Raw genomic sequence first — 19,306 nt, 5'->3', positions numbered from 1 at the left:
AGTTTTGGAAGTTTTACCCATAGCAATCAGAGAAGAAAAAGAAATAAAAGGAATACAAATCGGAAAAGAAGAAGTAAAGCTGTCACTATCTGCAGATGACATGATACTATACATAGAAAATCCTAAAGATGCTACCAGAAAACTACTAGAGCTAATCAATGAATTTGGTAAAGTAGCAGGATACAAAATTAATGCACAGAAATCTCTTGCATTCCTATACACTAATGATGAAAAGTCTGAAAGTGAAATTAAGGAAACTCCCAGGAGGGGAGGTGTGGAGAGTGACCTGTGCTTGCACACAGGGTGCTTGGCGGCGGCAGCAGCAGCAGCCTTAGCATCTCATGCCTGTCTCTGGGGTCCCCGCTGATAGCCCCGGCTCCTGCCCATCTCTGGAGTTCCTTTAGGCGGCGCTCTGGATCTCCTCTCCTCGCGCACCCTGAAAAAATGGTCTCTTGGCTCTTAGGCAGTTCCAGACTTTTCCCGGACTCCCTCCCGGCTAGCTGTGGCGCACTAGCCCCCTTCAGGCTGTGTTTACGCCGCCAACCCCAGTCCTCTCCCTGGGATCCGACCAAAGCCCAAGCCTCAGCTCCCAGCCCCCGCCCGCCCCGCCGGGTGAGCAGACAAGCCTCTCGGGCTGGTGAGTGCCGGTCGGCACCGATCCTCTGTGGGGGAATTTCTCCACTTTGCCCTCTACACACCTGTTGCTGTGCTCTCTTCCGTGGCTCCGAAGCTTCCCCCGCTGCCCACCCCCGGTCTCCGCCAGTGAAAGGGCTTCTAGTGTGTGGAAACTTTTCCTATTTCACAGCTCCCTCCCACTGGTGCCAAGTCCCGTCCCTATCCTTTTGTCTCTGTTTATTCTTTTTTCTTTTGCCCTACCCAGGTACTTGGGGACTTTCTTTCCTTTTGGGAGGTCTGAGGTCTTCTGCCAGAGTTCAGTAGGTGTTCTGTAGGGGTTGTTCCACGTGTAGATGTATTTCTGATGTATTTGTGGTGAGGAAGGTGATTTCCGTATCTTACTCTTCCGCCATCTTGAAGCTCTTCTCAACAATTTTTTTAAAAATTGTGAAGGATGAAACATACATGAAAAATTTGTGGAATTCCCTAATCACCTCCCTGGACCTCAGAATCTGACAAAACATAGAGTGGATTCCAGTATTCTCAAAACCCTGCCCTTAAACTATTTGGTCCCAAATACAATGCCAAGTATTTTTGCTTGGAAAAAATCCAGCTCAGCTAGCAACATGAGGGACCAGAAATCTCCCAAGACAGCTTGATCCATCACAGTTTAGGTCAAAGACCTATGAAGTTAAAGGTTACAAGAAGAAAGAAAATCTTCTAAAGGGAATAAAAAATGGATACTCCCAAATGCTGGGTCACTCGGGCACTAAAGTAAGATCTATGGTTCCCTGCAATTGGCTGCTCTCCAGGGCACTGCAGAAGAGGCAACCACTTATCTTACAATTGTAAGCACACAGAGGAGGAAAAACAATATATGTGAGGTTCACAAGAAAGGCTACCAACCTTTCCAACAAGAAGGAGTAATGCTTCTGGCTCCCAGCCAAAAGGAATGCTAACCAAATGTTTCACATAAGGTCAGTTTCTCTAGTAGGGCAATGCTTTGAGCAACCCAAAATATTTAAGTGGCCTCATTAATCTTCCTAACACCCCTAGATGTAAATAGGTAGTGATGAGGAATACAGCCATATTCTTCAGGGAGAAAGGCAGTGGTGCAGAAGTTTAAGAGATTAGATTCTAGGAGCGTATTAGTTGTGTAGCTTAGGGGAGCTAGTCTCTGTTGCCAGGTCCCCCCTCTCATCATAGAAGTACAAAGCAAGAGTTTAACCAGGCTGTAAAGGTTCAATTTTATGGCCATAGTAAATGAAAGTATGGGATCTTCTTTCCTTGGTGTGAACTTACTTTTTTTCAAATGCCTTGGAATAAAATTTGACATTGCACATTCAAATGTAGTAACCGTATTACTTTTAGGAGAGATATATGAGGAATACAGAAATCCAATAAACTGAATAATTCAAATCACAAAGCCATTTAATTTGGCAGATACAAACTGACAGTTGTGAAGCCCATTCACCCTTCCCCCACTAGATACCTGGGTGTGTGGTCTCCCTCTTCACCAGAGTGTATTTCTTTTTGACTATAGGACTGCATAACTCATTCCTACCTCTCATCACATCCCCCAGTGGCCTATTAGCAGCAAATCACTAAGCACGACAACATAGCCTCTGAGGTAGCAGTGATGGCCTTAATAGACAAAGTTCATTTGTGTCTTCATGTAAAGTAATAAAATTCAGCCAGCATTAAAGAAAAGGTTAAGCCGTCATGAGCATATTAACTAAATGACTCATTTTATCTAGAGAGACTATGAAGCTCAACTCTGACCTCCATTAATTATGAAAGACACAGGTGTTTTAAAATGACATTCTCAGAATAACTCAGTTGGTCTCTAATGAATATAGCTATAAAGTCAAAGGAAAAAATTCCACGTTCTTATTGAACATGTAGGTCAGAGGCTTGCTTATAACTGAGGAGCAGAAGATGGAATAATTAAGAAAGACAGACTTGCACTTGGCGCTAAGAAAATCAAGTAAATTGAAAAGAGACAGTCAACCTATAAAAAATGTTTTAAACAACAGTGATAGAAACTTACGTTTGTTGTCTAATAAAAGTTTAGACCATTGTTGATGATGAAACAACCCGAGGATAGAATACCCACTGCACGTAAACTGTGACCACTTGGGTAAATCTGATAGTGAAACTAGTCTCACCTGTACCTGTGCCAGCTTCATCCGCTCTGTGATTTCCGTTCACTGCACGATTCTATCCTAACTTTGTCAATAACCCACTGGCACAGAGCCTGACACTGTGACTTCCTACATGACACCTGAATCTTCAGTTGCATTGATAGACCTAAAGATTAAAATATTAATGTGTGACTTTGAAGCTAAAGTGGTAACTACATCCTTTATAGCACAAAATGTTTTCATAAAAATTATTTTAATTATCTACATGTAAATATTTAATATCTCAATCACATCAAAATTTTAAGAATATGTAGATTTAATTTCAGCATGTAACCTTGTCATGTACTTCACAAACCTATCTATATTTGCTATTCCTAAGACTTTCACTATGCTGATCGATTCTAAACAAATTCTAGGAGCCTTTATTTTTTTCTGTTATTATAACCATTCTGAAAATATCTCTTTAATGTTCTTTTCCCATAAGTTTCTGGGAGCTTAATTCAGTTTTAATATTACCAAGTTATTTTAAAGATATAGCACTATATTTAAATAGTGGGATCACATTCAGATCACAGTTTTTGAATGCTGATTTTTTTTACTTTGCTAATGTATTTTGAAATATGGTGACAAATGTATAATATTATAATGTCATATTATGAGCTACCTCCTCAGTCAGAATTTTTTCAACCCTCTTCAAAAAAAATAAATATATGTACTTTAGGCTGTAAAACATTTTAAATAATTCTGATTTTATTATTGTTGTCTAGTACTCACTCTCCCAAAATTGTATTGGCTTATCTCATTACCTAGTCCAAAAAGTCCATTTCAAACCCCTGAAAAGTCTTGGTTACTATACATAGGTTTCAAAGAATACATCAAAACCAAAATCAAACCATTTTAATAGTGCTCTTATATGTTTAAATACCAAGATTAAAAGGCACAGAAGTAGATTGATAACCTCTTACTATTTTGCAAGTAGAATCAAATAACAAAGGTGGATTTTTAGTGGCATGCAACAATTAAGACCAGTGTTGTTAGCAAATTTCAGAGATAGGAAACTGGAAAAACCTTTTCCCATAAGCATATTTAGGGACAAAGTTATTAATCAATACTGTCAGTAATCACACTGATAATTTAAATTTTATTATGTTCTAAATATTGTGTGCAAATCTCTGAGTGCTTTGAGGATTACAGATGGTGACTTAACTGCTCTAAATTTAACTCACGACTTCTGCTTTTGCTGGTCCATTGGGTATTTGATTTGTTCCTTTCATTTTTAAGTTAATAGAGATCATTTTTCATTTGAAAAAATACCAACTGTGTTATTCTATGATTCCTTTCACCTATGCTTTCCTAGGAATATTCACTCTTCAAATTATCTCCATATACACTATTTTTCTGGGTTATCTTCAGAGTTAGTAAAATCTGAGATTTTTTTCTCATGTATCTTCAAATAATCGAAGAATTAAAGCTCATTTCTCAAATGCTCAGTCCCAGCTGATGTCATTACAACAAGCCACACTTTCAAATCTCACTCCCAAATCTTATCTTTGACCCTTGCCCTCAGCCACCAATCGTGATTGGCCATCAACCACTGTCAAACTCAGCTCTGAAATACTTCTCAAATCTGACTTATCTCCATTTGCACTTTCACTGCCTAAGTTTAAGTTCTCACTACTGTCTCCTGATCCATAGCCCCCCATTGCTATCCATACCTCCAAACTCTAGTGCACTCTGCACGCAGTATGGTGGAAGCACCTCCCTAATGCAAATGTGAGCATGTCAATGTATGGCCTTAGAAATCTCCTGAGTTCCTACTGTCTTTAGCAGAGGTTCTCAAATTTTCCAGGCCAGGAGATTACCAGAGGTTTGATTAAACCAAACATTGCAACATTACTTCTAGAAAGTCTAATTCAAATGTTCCGAGGAGAGGCATGACCATCAGCATTCTTGAAAGATTTCTCAGACAACTCTCCTGACTGCCGGAATTGGAACCACTGGGCTAGAGGATGAAATTCCAGCTGCTCCATAATATAATTCTCCAGCCTCATCTACAATTACTCCTCCTCTCCGTCATTAACAGGTCCAGTCAAGGTGTATTCTTTTCAGTGTCATCAGGATCTCTGACTTCCCCATTCTATGGTCCTTCTGGCAGGAAGACTCTCTCCCACCTGCCAGACCCCTAATTCCTCTCCGAGTCCCAACTGAAAAAGCACCTTCTCAGTGAACCCTTTTCACCCCCAAGGACCATCACCTTTCTTTCCTCTTGGTGTTTCCAAGGCCCTTTATTCAGGCCTCCCTGGAGAACTTAATTGCTTGTATTCCTCATATCCACCAGGCCAGGAGTGAGGAAACCTTTTCATGGGCTAAGTAGCAAATACTGCACCTCTGTGGTCCTGTTGGAATGACTCATCTCCGCAGTGAAAGCAGGAAGGCAGCCACAGGCAATATGCAAATGAACAGATGTGGCTGTGTGCCAATAAAACTTTATTTACAAAATCAGGAGGCCAACCTAGGGGCCTTAGCCTGCCAACCCTTGCACTAGGCTCTAACGTCTTTATCAGGTAGAGACTGCTGCATCTTCGTTTCACCAATGTCTAGGATACTCCCTGGCACACAGTAGGTTCAATAAATATCTGATGAATGAAGAGTAACTATGTGAACTAATAAATTCTGATAGACCCCATGTGGAACTGGCTAGGAAACAAGCTCTCAACACTCAAAACTTGTAGCACACACATGCACTCAAAGAGGTTGGTTAATTTTTATCACACTCCTTTGTTGACTCATTCAGGGAATATGGGAGAAGGGAAGACTGTATGTATATTTATAACCTAATAAGTCACTATTCTGCTAGGTCTATCTTCTCCCCACCTCCAGCAGAGGAGAAAACGCAGAGACTATTTCGTTTTTAATAACAGCGAAAGGAGGACAATGGTTGGGCGTCTTTCCCACAGGAGTGTCTGCAGACCACCTGTTTGTTAAAAGCTCACACTCTGGGACCACCTTCCAGCCCCCTGGATCCGCAGAGCTGGAAGGAGGGGCAGAGGAAGCTGCATTCTGAATGAATGTCCCGGGTGATACTTAGGTACACTGCTGTTGGTAAATTCTGGGCAGAAAGGTACCAAAGCAGGTAGACAAAGAATGGATTCTCTTTTTTAACACAGATTAGGTTAATTAATCAAACAGACCTGTTGGCCAACAGGGGAGAAGAGGCAGACGGAGGAAGATAAGCAAAGACAATCTTAAGAGCAAAACACACCTATGAATCAAGAGCCAACAGGGAGAAGGAAATATTTAAATCTTAAAGTACAGTCGAAAAAAAAATCCTGTTGGGCTGGGCTAAGAATGAAAAGCAGAAATAACAGCTCCATCCTTCCTTTCATCACCAGTTGTTTTCCTAAGTCGTATTTAATGTAAATACAATGTCAACATCATCATTACCTCGGATTTCTTTGCATGATGGGGGTTTACTGCTTTTTGGATTCACTCCTAATTGCTGATTTCACTCCACTTAGCGAGAGTTCCCTTTAATTGTATAAACTTGACTAAAATGTGTCCTTTGGAAAACGGAAAGAAGCTGTGGCTACTGGAAGCAGAATTGCTGATCTCGTAAAAATCTCCAGTTTTTCTTTGAATTATAGACTGCTTCCAACAGATTAATGCCAAGGTAAAACTTTAAAAGAAGAACAGTAATTATAACCACCAGAAAAAGAGAGAATTCTATTGGTCAGTTTTCAAAGGTGACACTTATGTGACTCTAAAATGTAGCTCCACTTGTTTAGAACCAATGGCAAAATCATTGTGAAAGGAGCAATTTACACTGATTACATAGAAGCCTCTGCTCACTCATTTAATGCGATCTTATGAGAACTTACGCTTGGAATACTTAAAGCAAATTCAGTCCCAGCATAATAAAAAGCAAGTTAATCTTTCCTTTTTATCTTTATTTCTGAAGATTCAAACCATGGGCAAAACAATCGTTTAAAGTAATACACTAAAATTTGTCAAGACCAATTTGCTGTGACTATAGGAAAGACCAAGATTTGTCTTGAAAGCACTTGGGGTTTAGTTTTTTATTTATTTATTTATTTATTTATTTATTTATTTATTTATTTTTTGCCGTACGCGGACCGCTCACTGTTGTGGCCTCTCCCATTGCGGAGCACAGGATCCAGACGCACAGGCTCAGCGGCCATGGCTCACGGGCCCAGCCGCTCCGCGGCATGTGGGATCTTCCCAGACCGGGGTACGAACCCGTGTCCCCTGCATCGGCAGGCGGACTCTCAACCACTGCGCCACCAGGGAAGCCCTAGTTTTTTATTTTTAGTAATAAACATGCTGATTAGAAATCCGTGCTATTTGTCACACAGATACGTGTACAGAAATATCTTTCAATATACGGAAATAGTCTATTGACTGCGATGGCAAGTCAAAGAGTTCCGTACAAGGCACACACACGGCTCTCGGCTGGTACTCACACGGGTATCAGCATCCCTGCTACCCTTTCAACTGATATCTTCATAATGTTCCCATTTTAGTAGAGTTGAAATTAAAAATTTCCCAAGACATACATAAATCTTCTATTTGTCATCAGTTATGATTTTCACCTGACTCAGTGTTGGGTCTATGAGCTTCAATCCCACCACCTTAATCATCGGCAGATGGGTGAGCCTCCCGGACTCACAGGCACTTGCGTGAGAGCTCAGAGGTGAGTGTCCTTCCTAAAATATCACAGGTTGCAAGACTACGCCCTTCAATGATATGTTTCTATTACACTGAGGCTTGTTAGACAAGAGTAAGATAACAAAAAGTCAACTTACAGGAAGAAAATGAAGAAAGGCCAAGAAACAAACAGAAAAGCTGGAAGAAACTCACTTTCTCTTTGATGAGAAGCTCTTTTTTTCATTACTATTGTATAGCTTTACACTACAAAAATATGGCTAATTTGTAAATGCCCTGATTATTGTCAAACACTGCTTTGTGTATGGATCAAGTTAGTTGCCATTTGGAATAACATTCGAATTCGGCACAGAATCACTTGTCATGCATACACTGAACCCAAGACACTAAAGACAGATTCATTTGGAGAATAAAATGTCATCACTCTCTCTCAGATCTGCTGTTACAGTCCTAGACACCACGAAAGTGAAACTTTTATCAACTTTGTGAACTATTACTACTATCATTACTTTTATAATTATACACAAACCTCTAAATGTCAACGTAGTCTTTCATTTGGAATTTTCATGTATATATAAAGTAGAAACTTTTTTTAGTGGGTTCTTTTAACAAAGAAGTATACAAATCATCTATGAACTATTATTCCAGTAGTTTAAACAAACAAATCAAATACTGCGGGGATATTACTGAAAAGGTTAACTGTGATTATTTCTGAAATTGTGTTTTTTCTTTATGCTTTACAGTATTTTCTACATTCTCTAAAATGAAAGTGCCTGAGTCTCATCACTGAAAATACAAACATTATTAGTTTTTAAAGAGGCATGGGTAAAACAGAATATGAATATCAATGCTTTTAAAATAATATGAAAGATTATGTGCACCTTGGAAATGGTAAATTTAAGGATCCTTCCAGAAATTGTATGAATTCACATGCAACTACCTTCGCGTACTACATAACCACAAATCACCTAAAGAGAAGTGGCTTTTTGGGTTGGTTTTGTTTGTTTTTGTTTTGTCTTTGTTTTGCAGCAGGAGAACTTCTTTTTGCAAAGAATTTTTAACTGATTTCAATTCCAGGAACATAAAGTATCTCTGGTATAAAGTGAAACCATCCAATAAATGGCTTTACAAGGCCTAGTGCTAACTATGAAAAAACAAAAATGCTATCACTGTATTTTTCCACTGCTCATATATTTAAGCCATTACGGATTTCTGCAATATACACCTGCTATCTAAACTTGTTTTGCTAGGTCAAGCCCTCCTAAACAGGAATCTGAGTGCTGGGTTATTTTTAAAGTTGTATAACTGGCTCACACTCCCTCTCAAACCTCCTGAGCCTAATCCCAGCAACTATCTTATGTAAAATTGCGATTCTCCGCACTCAGTGGTATCTGCCCGAAATGCATATGCACACGCATGCAGAAACCCACAGATACCCACACAGCTGCCCCACCACGCCATGCTTACGGGATGCCTGTCATTGTGACAGTCTCTCTTCCCGGATTATTTCACTTAAGCCTCACAACAGCTGAAAGGGGTAGCAATAATTATATCAACTTTAAAGATAAGAAAATTAGACTCCGAAATGGGCTCAAGGTCATGCAGTTAAGCAAGTCCATCTACCCCTTTCTTTCGTTTTGTTACTGAGTATCCACAATGTACCACGTCCTGTTCTAGAATAGAAATACAGCCCATGCTCCTAGGGTTGCTTCTCTGAAATTCAAGTTTAACTGCACATCCTGAACTTTTATGTGCTAAGTCTGGTGATCCTGTAGTGCTCCTGGTCACTATGCCATAGTGCAAGCTAGGTTGACTCAGTGGGTAGGCCAATCCCTCCCATGGCTGGTCTGGGACTGTGGTGAAATGAGATGGATGGAGACCTTAAGAAACTCTGGGATGGAGACTTCCAGGAATGCTGGGATAGAGACTTCCGGGGACACTGGGATAGAGACTTCCGGGGACACTGGGATGGAGACCTCCAGGGAGGCTGGGATGGAGGCCTCAAGGAATAATAGAATGGAGCCCTCTGGGGATACTGGGCTGGAGACTCTCAGGAATAGGTGTCCCCTGGGGACAGTTCTCAGGTGCTGTCTGCAGTCAGGACAGAACTACGGTGATGTCTCTTCCAAATCTTCATTTTCTCAGTGGCTTCTCACATCCCCATTAGGAGAATCTGTGTCACTGACCAAAAGCCTACCACCAGCAGAGTGTAGGCATATGTGTGACGCTGCCCTGTTTGTGTAGTGCCAAGGACCTCCGGAAGCAATGGAGTGTCTTTTGAGTCAAGCTCACAGGAAAACTGTTTCCAAAACTCTTTAGAGTTGAATGAGACATGCAGGACTCAGCTACACCAGTTGAGGTCATAGTTGCACCTGCTACCCCAGCAGGGGGCCCTTCCCCTTGGCTAAGGGTGAGAGTCCAAAGCTAAGGATTAGCTTTGGGGTTTAGAGACTGCTACTCCCTGTGTCTTGCCCAACTGTAGGCATCTGGAATAAATCTGCTACGACTCCAGCCCCCCTTTCCCTAAGTGTCCTACCAAATTCAGAGGGTCACACATAGAAATCAAATCCTGGAAATAAATATGGTGAATCAACAGATATCTTTGAGCTTCTGCCCGGAGGAGAAAGTATGCTACATGTTAGAGAAAAGAAGAAAAGACAGCCACATCCTCTACCATCTGGTACGTCACTATCTGAGAATGGGAAAGGGGAGAGTGAAACGTGAACAGAAATAACGCAATAAGTGCAGTAATGAAGAGAGATGGCAGGTGTGCCAACAGAACCGTACAGAGCAGGGAACATAGCAGCTCAGTCCCAAAGGAGGACCCTTGAGCCAGATCTTTACAATGAGTATGAGTTCACCCAGTGGATAACTTGAGATGTGGGTGGGTGGTTAGCTAATATTCTAGGAAAGCAAAAGAGATTACCAAATCCCAGAGGCAAGAAGGAGAACATTCTATAGTTGTGGGCAACATAAATAATTCCTCGTGCCTGGACTATGTGAGAATGAAAAGTGTGTCTCTATAGGATGTAGGACGATGAGCCAGAGGGTCTGATGGGCCACACCAAAAGAGCCTAATAAATCCAAATTAAACCAGATGATCCCTGGAGAAAATAGTATTTCTATAACATAAGGGAAGGCATACAAGTCATAAGAGCTCCGGTAGGAGCTACTGAGGGTTGTATTTTTAAAAGATGACTTTGGCCATGGTATGCAGAAGGAGAAGAAAATCTGGAGGCCAGGAGACCAGTTAAAAAGCCCTGCAGGGCTTCCCTGGTGGCGCAGTTGTTGAGAGTCCGCCTGCCGATGCAGGGGACACGGGTTCATGTTCCGGTCCGGGAAGATCCCACATGCCGTGGAGCTGCTGGGCCCATGAGCCATGGCCGCTGAGCCTGCGCGTCCGGAGCCTGTGCTCTGCAACGGGAGAGGCCACGGCAGTGAGAGGCCTGCGTACCGCAAAAAAAAAAAAAAAAAAAGCCCTGCAGTGCGTGGCCCAGGCTCCCAGTGATGGAATTTGATGGAAGTCAGCATTAGAAATCCCCCAGCTAGTCCCAATGAGCTGAAGTAAGTGTAAGAGTACCAAGTAAGCCCATCCAATCCATACCGACTGTCCAATCAATAAACACTAAAAGAGATACAAGTGACATGTTAAGTGCCAGGAACTAAACCAACTTCTGTCTGTTCATTTAAGTTATGACCGTACGTCTTGAGTCTTCAAGTGTTGGGTGGATGAACGAGGTCTTCTTAAGATCTGAGAGCAAAGGCAGTGATTCTAGAAACTGTTCAGTGTTTGTCCAGAGATTAAGCCAGATTTAGCTTCACTCACGTAGAAATTGCACAACCTCTCTTGCTATGAAAAGTATGTTTCATAATCTAGTACATTTGGCCAAAACAGATAACGTGCACTCCTCTGCCTAAAGTGCTTTCCTTGAAGGCCAGAAGAGTCCAAAATCTACAAATCATCTCTTTGGGTTATTATGTCATTTTTCCTAAGAGATGAACATAAAATATTTTTTAAACATCATCCTCAAAACACACTGGCAGCGGGGCTTCCCTGGTGGCGCAGTGGTTGAGAGTCCGCCTGCCGATGCAGGGGATACGGGTTTGTGCCCTGGTCCGGGAAGATCCCACATGCCGCGGAGCGGCTGGGTCCGTGAGCCAGGGCCGCTGAGCCTGCGCTCTGCAATGGGAGAGGCCACAACAGTGAGAGGCCCGCGTACCGCAAAAAAAAAAAAAAAAAAAAAAAAAAAAAAAAAAAAACACACTGGCAGGATAGGTGATTGGAAGGCAGGGATTACACATGTTTTCTAAGGAAGTCATGGTAAATACGAGGGATGCAACACAAGATCTGTTCTGATTGGGTTCCAGTGGCCTCACCTTCAAACTGGAAGGTCAGGCACTGACCTGGAGACAGGAGCACGTGCTCCTTAAGAGAAATAAATAATAGCAACTCCCTTGAATTCTCAATTGACTGGTAAATATCGTAATGGGGGTCACAAAGAAAGGTAGTGATGCGTGTTGGAATGGGTATCAAGGTCTCCTGATGTCTAGAATTACGATGAAGAGTATACTGACAAATAAGAACATGGTTTTTGGAGTCAAACTTTGACTGAAACCTGGGTCCATCTTTGATTAAACATAATAAATGTGTCCCTGGGGTAACATTTATCCACCTTCTGTCTCAATTTCCTCATCTCTAAAATAGGGATGGTGACAATACCTACCTCTCAGGTTTCACAGGTGGAAAAAATAAATGAATTCATGTTAGAACTGCTCCTGGCACTTGGGAAACACCCAATAAACTCCTGCTATGAAGAGCAGCAGTCATCTTACTGCAGTCGTCACAGCAGCAGTTGTAGCACACTCGTACGGAATTTCATTCTTAGATTAAATATCACTTAGCACTCGTCAACTACGGCAGAGAAGCTTGTGTAACTGCAGAGATGTCAAATGAAGTCCGAAAATATCTGCGGAGGCAAAATGTAAGCTCTCTCACCTTGCTCCTACAAGAAGTTCTTTCTGTCCTGGGTCAAATGTTAACTGCGAGAAATCCACAGCATTCTTCGCTCTGAACTCCTGCAACCAGGGGCCAATTTCTAAAGAGGAAAAATAAATAAATAAAAAGATAAAAATGAATTTCCTTCCCCCCTCCGGGGACCACAGACAATGCACATCAGGTAGCAAACGTTACATTTCAGAGGATTTGAAGGGCCCCCAGGTGATCATTTAGGGGCCACTGGAGGTTTCTGTCAGGGTGTCACATAATCCACACTGAGAATGTGTAAAACATAGAGGGCAGTCACCCAATAAAAAGGAAGCAAAGCATCAATGCTTGGTTGTGATTTACAAGCCAGATGTGCATTTTCCTTTTGCCTCTGGACTGGGCAGAAAATAACACAGCACTCACACGATTCATTAGAGGAATATTGAATGCAAACAAGATCATTTCCTGTGCAGCTTGATGGGAAGGAGCCAAAGATGTGGGAAAATCACAAAAGCCACAGAAGCACCATCTGCCTTCTTTCAAAGTGGACATTCCATTTCCCTGTCCTTTAGATTTCTATTTGGGCCCCGAGATTAGACTAGTTAAACACTCTCAGTCCTTTCTAGATGAGAAATTCACAGTCAATGCTAGGCTTCATTTGCATTTTTTAAGGGAAATCAGAAAATAGCCACTCTTTAGAGACAGGTTTTTTACAAGCACTGTTAACTCCTATTAAATGACCTCCAGCCTAGAGTCCAATTATTACAACATGAGAGTATTTGAAGAGGGATAGAACTCAGCCTTATTAGCCATTTTTGCAACTTTCATTAGCTCATTTCTGACACAGAAAAAATCTTCAGTGAGTTGTCTGCCAGTTGTGCTGAACCTGAACCTTATTATTATCCTTGACAACTAACCATGTGATCTGATTGTCTTTTTCTCTTTTCTTTTTTTTTTTTTTTGCGGTACGCGGGCCTCTCACTGCTGTGGCCTCTCCCGTTGCGGAGCACAGGCTCCGGACGCGCAGGCTCAGCGGCCATGGCTCACGGGCTTAGTTGCTCCGCGGCATGTGGGATCTTCCTGGACCAGGGCACGAACCCGTGTCCCCTGCATCGGCAGGCGGACTCTCAACCACTGCGCCACCAGGGAAGCCCCTGATTGTCTTTTTCCTTGAGTTTAATATTTTGAGCGATGTCACACTGAATAAACAGGCGCATGACAACTGGCAAATCGACAGTTACTGGTTTGCGGAAAAAGTGTGTAGCACAGAAATAATCTCTTCCACAAAACCAGATGTTAAAAAAAGATCTAATATGGAAATATGCCCATGTCTTAACACATGTCTTGTAGAAAGGCCTTTGTTGATGTAAATGAGGTAGATTATTTCCAAGCAATAGCTTTGTGTAACAAATATGGCTTTTCTCTACTATCAGTTATTGGGGGAAAAAACGGACGTGAACTGAAAGTTCTATTCTGCTTAAAGGAAACCAGTGTTGAGTTATATAGAAATCTGTATTTGGTTTTTGATATTTTCATGTTATCTTGACTGTTTTTAGTATTTTATATAAAATTCTTCCTTTTATAGGCAAGTCAATTTTTTAAAAAAATCCTTAGTTATTGCAAAATAAGTACAAGGTCCTGGAGCCATAAAAAGATGTTAATAAATGATCTGTTCCAGGAGTTTTTAATTCAGTTAGGGAAGGAGCACAAATATCTTCTTTAAACACAGTATCTATAGATACAAGATCTTTACAGGTATTTACAGGGTTACAGGAAGTATTCATACACAGAAAGGAGAGATGACTGAGGGGCTTAGGGACCAGGAAAAGAGAGATCTGACCAGAGATTCACAGAACAGATGTGTCTTGAGGAAGCAAGAGTGCCATGTGGAAGACATGGTGCCCCCTGTGGCTGTAACTGGTATTGCACACATTCACTCCTATGGGGCCCCAGATCCGTTTCTCTGCTCTTGGGCAAGAACACTAAGGCTCTTATGTTTGCATTGCTCACTGCAGTGCCTGCAGCTCAAGGTACAGTAGCTTGAATGTATAGGCAATACTAAATGTGTGGAATGAAAAAGTAAGAATAAGCTAGGGTTCTGTCTGTCCGTTTTTTTTTTAATGAATTAAAAAAATTTTTTTTCTTAATAATTTTTTTTCTAATTTTAATAACTTTACTTTATTTTATTTTATCTTCTTCTTTCTTTTTTTTCTCCCTTTTATTCTGACCTCTGTGGAGGACAGGCTCTTGGTGGCCCAGCCAGGTGTCAGAGCTGTGCCTCTGAGGTGGGAGAGCCAAGTTCAGGACGCTGGTCCACAAGAGACCTCCCGGATCCATGTAATATCAAAAGGAGAAAATCTCCCAGAGATCTCCATCTCAACACCAAGACCCAGCTCCACTCAACAACCAGCAAGCTACAGTGCTGGATGCCCTATGCCAAACAACTAGCAAGACAGGAACACAACCCCACCCATTAGAGAGCGGCTGCCTAAAATCATAATAAGGCCACAGACACCCCAAAACACACCACCAGACGTGGACCTGCCCACCAGAAAGACAAGATCCAGCCTCAACCACCAGAACACAGGCACTAGTCCCCTATATCAGGAAGCTTACACAACTACCTGAACAAACCTTAGCCACTGGAGACACAAGCTAAAAACAACAGGAACTACAAAGCTGCAGCCTGCGAAAAGGAGACACCAAATACAGTAAGATAAGCAAAATGAGAAGACAGAGAAACACACAGCAGATGAAGGAGCAAGGTAAAAACCCACCAGACCTAACAAGTGAAGAGGAAATAGGCAGTCTAACTGAAAAAGAATTCAGAATAATGATAGTAAAGATGATCCAAAATCTTGGAAATAAAATGGAGAAAATACAAGAAAAGTTTAACAAGGACCTAGAAGAATTAAAGAGCAAACAAACAGTGATGAACTACACAATATATGAAATTAAAAATTCTCTAGAAGGGATCAATAGCAGAAAAACTGAGGCAGAAGAACGGATAAGTGACCTGGAAGATAAAAGAGTGGAAATAACTACTGCAGAGCGGAATAAAGAAAAAAGAATGAAAAGAATTGAGGACAGTCTCAGAGACCTCTGCAAAACATTAAACACACCAACATTCGAATTATAGGGGTCCCAGAAGAAGAGAAAAAGAAAGGGACTAAGAAAATATTTGAAGAGATTACAGTTGAAAACTCCCCTAATATGGGAAAGGAAATAGTTGATCAAGTCCAGGAAGCACAGAGAATCCCATACAGGATAAATCCAAGGGGAAACACACCAAGACACATATTAATCAAACTATCAAAAATTAAATACAAAGAACAAATATTAAAAGCAGCCAGGGAAAAACAACAAATAACACATAAAGGAATCCCCATAAGGTTAACAGCTGATCTTTCAGCAGAAACTGTGCAAGCCAGAAGTGAGTGGCAGGACATAGTTAAAATGATGAAGGAGAAAAACCTACAACCAAGATTACTCTACCCAGCAAGGATCTCATTCACATTTGATGGAGAAATTAAAAGCTTTACAAACAAGCAGAAGCTAAGAGAATTCAGTACCACCAAACCAGCTTTACAACAAATGGTAAAGTAACTTCTCTAGGTAGGAAACACAAGAGAAGTAAAAGACCTACAATAATAAACCCAAAACAATTAAGAAAATGGTAATAGGAACATACATATTGATAATTACCTTAAATGTAAATGGATTAAATGCTCCAACCAAAAGACATAGACTGGATGAGTGGATAAAAAAACAATACCCATATATATGCTGTCTACAAGAGACCCACTTCAGACCTAGGGACACATACAGACTGAAAGTGAGGGGATGGAAAACGATATTCCATGCAAATGGAAATCAAGAGAAAGCTGGAGTAGGAATTCTCATATCAGACAAAAGAGACTTTAAAACAAAGACTATTACAAGAGACAAAGAAGGACACTACATAATGATCAAGGATCTATCCAAGAAGAAGATATAACAATTGTAAATATTTATGCACCCAACATAGGAACACCTCAATACATAAGGCAAATACTAACAGCCATAAAAGGGGAAATTGACAGCAACACAATCATAGTAGGGGACTTTAACACTGCACTTTCACCAATGGACAGATAATCCAAAGTGAAAATAAATAAGGAAACACAACCTTTAAACGATACATTAAACAACATGGACTTAATTGATATTTATAGGACATTCCATCCAGAAACAACAGAATACACATTCTTCTCAAGTGCTCACAGAACATTCTCCAGGATAGATCATATCTTGGGTCACAAATCAAGCCTTGGTAAATTTAAGAAAATTGAAATCGTATCAAGTATCATTCCTGACCACAACGCTATGAGACGAGATATCAATTACAGGAAAAAATCTGTAAGAAATACAAACACATGGAGGCTAAACAACACACTACTTAATAACCAAGAGATCACTGAAGAAATCAAAGAGGAAATCAAAAAATACCTAGAAACAAATGACAATGAAAACACAACGACCCAAAACCTATGGAATGCAGTGAAAGCAGTTCAAAGAGGGAAGTTTATAGCAATAAAATCCTACCTTAAGCAACAAGAAACATCTCAAATAAACAACTTAACCTTACACCTAAAGCAATTAGAGAAAGAAGAATAAAAAAAACCCAATGCTAACAGAAGGAAAGAAATCATAAAAATCAGATCAGAAAGAAATGAAAAAGAAATGAAGGAAACAATAGCAAAGATCAATAAAACTAAAAGCTGGTTCTTTGAGAAGATAAACAAAATTGATCAACCATTAGCCAGACTTATCAAGGAAAAAAGGGAGAAGACTCAAATCAATAGAATTAGAAATGAAAAAGGAGAAGTAACAACTGACACTGCAGAAATACAAAGGATCATGAGAGATTACTACAAGCAACTATATGCCAATAAAATGGGCAACCTGGAAGAAATAGACACTTTCTTAGAAATGCACAACCTTCCAAGACTGAAGCAGGAAGAAATAGAAAATATGAAGAGACCAGTCACAGGCACTGAAATTTAAGCTGTGATTAAAAATCTTCCAACAAACAAAAGCCCAGGACCAGATGGCTTCACAGGAGAATTCTAGCAAACATTTAGAGAAGAGGTAACACCTATCTTTCTCAAACTCTTTCAAAATATAGCAGAGGGAGGAACTCATTCCCAAACCCATTCTAAGAGACCACCATTACTCTGATACCAAAACCAGACAAAGATGTCACAAAGAAAGAAAACTACAGGCCAATATCATTGACGAACATAGATGCAAAAATCCTCAACAGAATACTAGCAAACAGAATCCAACAGCACATTAAAAGGATCATACACTATGATCAAGGGCGGTTTATCCCCAGAATGCAAGGATCCTTCAATATACACAAATCAATCAACGTCATACACATATTAACAAATTGAAGGAGAAAAACCATATGATCATCTCAATAGATGCAGAGAAAGCTTTCGACAAAATTCAACACCCATTTATGATAAAACCCTCCAGAAAGTAGGCATAGAGGGAACATTCCTCAACATAAAAAAGGCCATATATGACAAACCCACAGCCAATATCATTCTCAATGGTGAAAAACTGAAACCATTTCCACTAACATCAGGAACAAGACAAGGCTGCCCACTCGCACCACTATTATGCAACACAGTTTTTGAAGTTTTAGCCACAGCAATCAGAGAAGAAAAAGAAATAAAAGGAATAAAAATTGGAAAAGAAGAAGTAAAGTTGTCACTGTTTGCAGATGACATGATACTATACACAGAGAATCCTAAAGATGCTATCAGAAAACTACTAGAGCTAATCAATGAATTTGGTAAAGTAGCAGGATACAAAATTAATGCACAGAAATCTCTTGCATTCCTATACACTAATGATGAAAAATCTGGAAGTGAAATTAAGAAGACACTCCCATTTACCATTGCAACAAAAAGAATAAAATTCTAGGAATAAACCTACCTAAGGAGACAAAAGACCTGTATGCAGAAAATTATAAGACACTGATGAAAGAAATTAAAGATGATACAAATAGATGGAGAGATATACCCTGTTCTTGGATTGGAAGAGTCAACATCGTGAACATGACTATACTACCCAAAGCAATCTACAGATTCAATGCAATCCCTATCAAACTACCAATGGCATTTTTCACAGAACTGGAACAAAAAGTTTCACCATTTGTATGGAAATACAAAAGACCTGGAACAGCCAAAGCAATCTTGGGAAAAAAGAATGGAGCTGGAGGAATCAGGCTCCCTGACTTCAGACTCTTCTACAAAGCTACAGTAATCAAGACAGTATGGTACTGGCACAGAAACAGAAATATAGATCAATGGAACACGATAGAAAGCCCAGAGATAAACCCATGCACATATGGTCACCTTATCTTTGATAAAGGAGACAAGAATATACAGTGGAGAAAAGACAGCCTCTTCAATAAGTGGTGCCTGGAAAACTGGACAGCTACATATAAAAGAATGAAACTAGAACACTCTCTAACACCATACACAAAAATAAACTCAAAATGGATTAAAGACCTAAATGTAAGGTCAGACACCACCAAACTCTTAGAGGAAAACATAGGCAGCACACTATGACATAAATCAGAGCAAGACCCTTTTTTACCCACCTCCTAGAGAAATGGAAATAAAAACAAAAATAAACAAGTGGCACCTAATGAAACTTAAAAGCTTTTGCACAGCAAAGGAAACCATAAACAAGACCAAAAGACAACCCTCAGAATGGGAGAAAATATTTGCAAATGAAGCAAATGACAAAGGATTAATCTCCAAAACATACAAGCAACTCATGAAGCTCAGTATCAAAAAAAAACAAACAACCCAATCCAATA

The 19,306-nt window shown here is 40.4% G+C and overlaps 1 protein-coding gene across 3 annotated transcripts in view; it reads right to left on the bottom strand.

Moving 5' to 3' along the window:
• SEMA5A (semaphorin 5A) overlaps window positions 1-19,306 on the bottom strand; it is a 477,269-nt gene that overhangs the window by 242,439 nt on the left and 215,524 nt on the right. For all 3 annotated transcript variants that reach the window (XM_032627865.1, XM_032627867.1, XM_032627866.1), the window contains one exon: window positions 12,439-12,538. In XM_032627865.1, the coding sequence (XP_032483756.1) occupies window positions 12,439-12,538 (100 nt within the window). The remainder of the gene's footprint in view (window positions 1-12,438; window positions 12,539-19,306) is intronic.

The sequence above is a fragment of the Phocoena sinus genome, chromosome 3 (genome assembly GCF_008692025.1).
Source record: "Phocoena sinus isolate mPhoSin1 chromosome 3, mPhoSin1.pri, whole genome shotgun sequence".
Lineage (NCBI taxonomy): Eukaryota > Metazoa > Chordata > Mammalia > Artiodactyla > Phocoenidae > Phocoena > Phocoena sinus.
This window is presented reverse-complemented; position numbering and strand designations above follow the sequence as displayed.